Consider the following 2,384-nt stretch of genomic DNA (forward strand, 5'->3'; position numbering starts at 1 on the left):
TAGAACCATATGACTAGAATAGAATGACATAACAGAGACAGCTGGTATTCCTTTCAGTGGTAGATCCAAGCAGAGACATGTCAACGTACAACTATCTGTTTAGACCACGATAGTAACTGTGCTAGTAAAACACAGGACGGCTACATAGAAGAGCTGTTAGTTTCCACTACATGTCCCACTATAGAACAAACACCATGTCTGATACAGCTGAGAGAAGAGAAGAGCTGCTAGTTTCCACTACATGTCCCACTATAGAACAAACACCATGTCTGATACAGCAGAGAGAAGAGAAGAGCTGTTAGTTTCCACTACATGTCCCACTATAGAACAAACACCATGTCTGATACAGCTGAGAGAAGAGAAGAGCTGTTAGTTTCCACTACATGTCCCACTATAGAACAAACACCATGTCTGATACAGCAGAGAGGATGGTGTGTTCAGTCTGTGGTGATGGTAACCTTCTCTCTCTACTCCTCCTTTTCTGACTGGTTTGGACTGCCTGGGATAATTGAAAGTGTATATTTTCTCTCTCTCTCTGCAACTGAGATATATATATATATATATACACACACACACACACACACACACACACACACACACACACACACACACACACACACACACCAGAGTGGGTTCCATTTGTGATATACCCCAGAACACCCATTGTCCTCAGTAATGAAAACATTGAGGGTTAAATATAACTGCTTTTTGCAGGTAGCTACTAACTACGGCTTTAAATATGTCTACATGGGATTACTGGAACGGCTTTAAATGTGTCTACATGGGATTACTGGAACGGCTTTAATATGTCTACATGGGATTACTGGAACGGCTTTAAATATGTCTACATGGGATTACTGGAACGGCTTTAAATGTGTCTACATGGGATTACTGGAACGGCTTTAAATATGTCTACATGGGATTACTGGAACGGCTTTAAATATGTCTACATGGGATTACTGGAAAACTAGTTCTGTGTTAAACATGCAGTTACTAAAATAACTGACTTGTGCCCTATTTTCTCTCTGTATCCCTTCTCCCCCCAGATAACATGTGTACGGTGGTCTACTTTGACGGCTGCGTATCCATCCGCCAGTGTAAACTATACTGTGAGTCGATGGGAGGGTCGAAGTACCGCTGGTTTCACAACGCCTGTTGTCAGTGCATCGGCCCGGAGTGTCTGGACTACGGCAGCAAGGCTGTTAAGTGCATGAACTGTTTGTTCTGAAGACTGACGGCTCCATGGTGGTGGAGACTGGCACCAGATATACGGACCAAACCCATGGGCGGCTCGAGAGAGGGGCTAGATGATGCGGAAGCCTCCTCAACAATAGCCTAGCACACCCCATTAGTAACCCCAATAAATATTTTATTAATATATGAACGAATTTACACCATACAGTGCCTTCGGAAAGTATTCAGACCCCTTCACTTTTTCCACATTTTGTTACGTTACAGCCTTATTCTAAAATTAATTAAATCATTTTTTCCTCCCATCATTCTACACACAATACCCCATAATGACATCACAATACCCCATAATGACAAAGCGAAAAACAGGTTGTTATACATTTTTGCAAAATAATTAAATAAAAATACTTTATTGACATAAGTATTCAGAACCTTTGCTATGAGACTCAAAATTGAGCTCAGGTGATTCCTGTTTCCATTGATCAACCTTGAAATGTTTTTACAACTTGACTGGAGTCCACCTGTGGTAAATTCAATTGATTGGACATGATTTGGAAAGGCACACACCTGTCTATATAAGGTCCCACAGTTGACAGTGCATGTCAGAGCAAAAACCAAGCCATGAGGTCGAAGGAATTGTCCGTAGAGCTCCGAGACAGGATTGTGTTGAGGCACAGATCTGGGGAAGGGTACCAAAACATTTCTGTAGTATTGAAGGTCCCCAAGAACACAGTGGCCTCCACCATACTTAATGGAAGAAGTTAGGAACCACCAAGACTCTTCCTAGAGCTGGCCGACCGGTCAAACTGAGCAATTAGGGGAGAAGGGCCTTGGTCAGGGAGGCGACCAAGAACCTGATGGTCAATCTGACAGAGCTCCAGAGTTCCTCTGTGGAGAAGGGAGAACTTTCCAGAAGGACAACCATCTCTGCAGCACTCCACCAATCAGGCCTTTATGGTAGAGTGGCCAGACGGAAGCCACTCCTCAGTAAAAGGCACATGACAGCCTGCTTGGAGTTTACCAAAAGGCACCTAAAGGACTCTCAGACCATGAGAAACAAGATTCTATGGTCTGATGAAACCAAGATTAAACTCTTCTGGAGGAAACCTGGCACCATCCCTACGGTGGAGCATGGTGGTGGCAGCATCATGCTTTGGGGATGTTTTTCAGCGGCAGGGACTGGGAGACTAGTC

At 43.7% G+C, this 2,384-nt stretch overlaps 1 protein-coding gene across 1 annotated transcript in view; it reads left to right on the forward strand.

Moving 5' to 3' along the window:
- LOC129813339 (twisted gastrulation protein homolog 1-A-like) overlaps nucleotides 1-1,619 on the forward strand; it is a gene marked incomplete in the record, with an annotated part of 49,482 nt that extends 47,863 nt beyond the window's left edge. The window contains 1 exon segment of the mRNA XM_055865705.1: nucleotides 1,047-1,619. Coding sequence (XP_055721680.1) covers nucleotides 1,047-1,228 — 182 coding nt within the window.
- Between the last annotated feature and the right edge of the window lie 765 nt (nucleotides 1,620-2,384).

Source organism: Salvelinus fontinalis, chromosome 16 (genome assembly GCF_029448725.1).
Source record: "Salvelinus fontinalis isolate EN_2023a chromosome 16, ASM2944872v1, whole genome shotgun sequence".
Lineage (NCBI taxonomy): Eukaryota > Metazoa > Chordata > Actinopteri > Salmoniformes > Salmonidae > Salvelinus > Salvelinus fontinalis.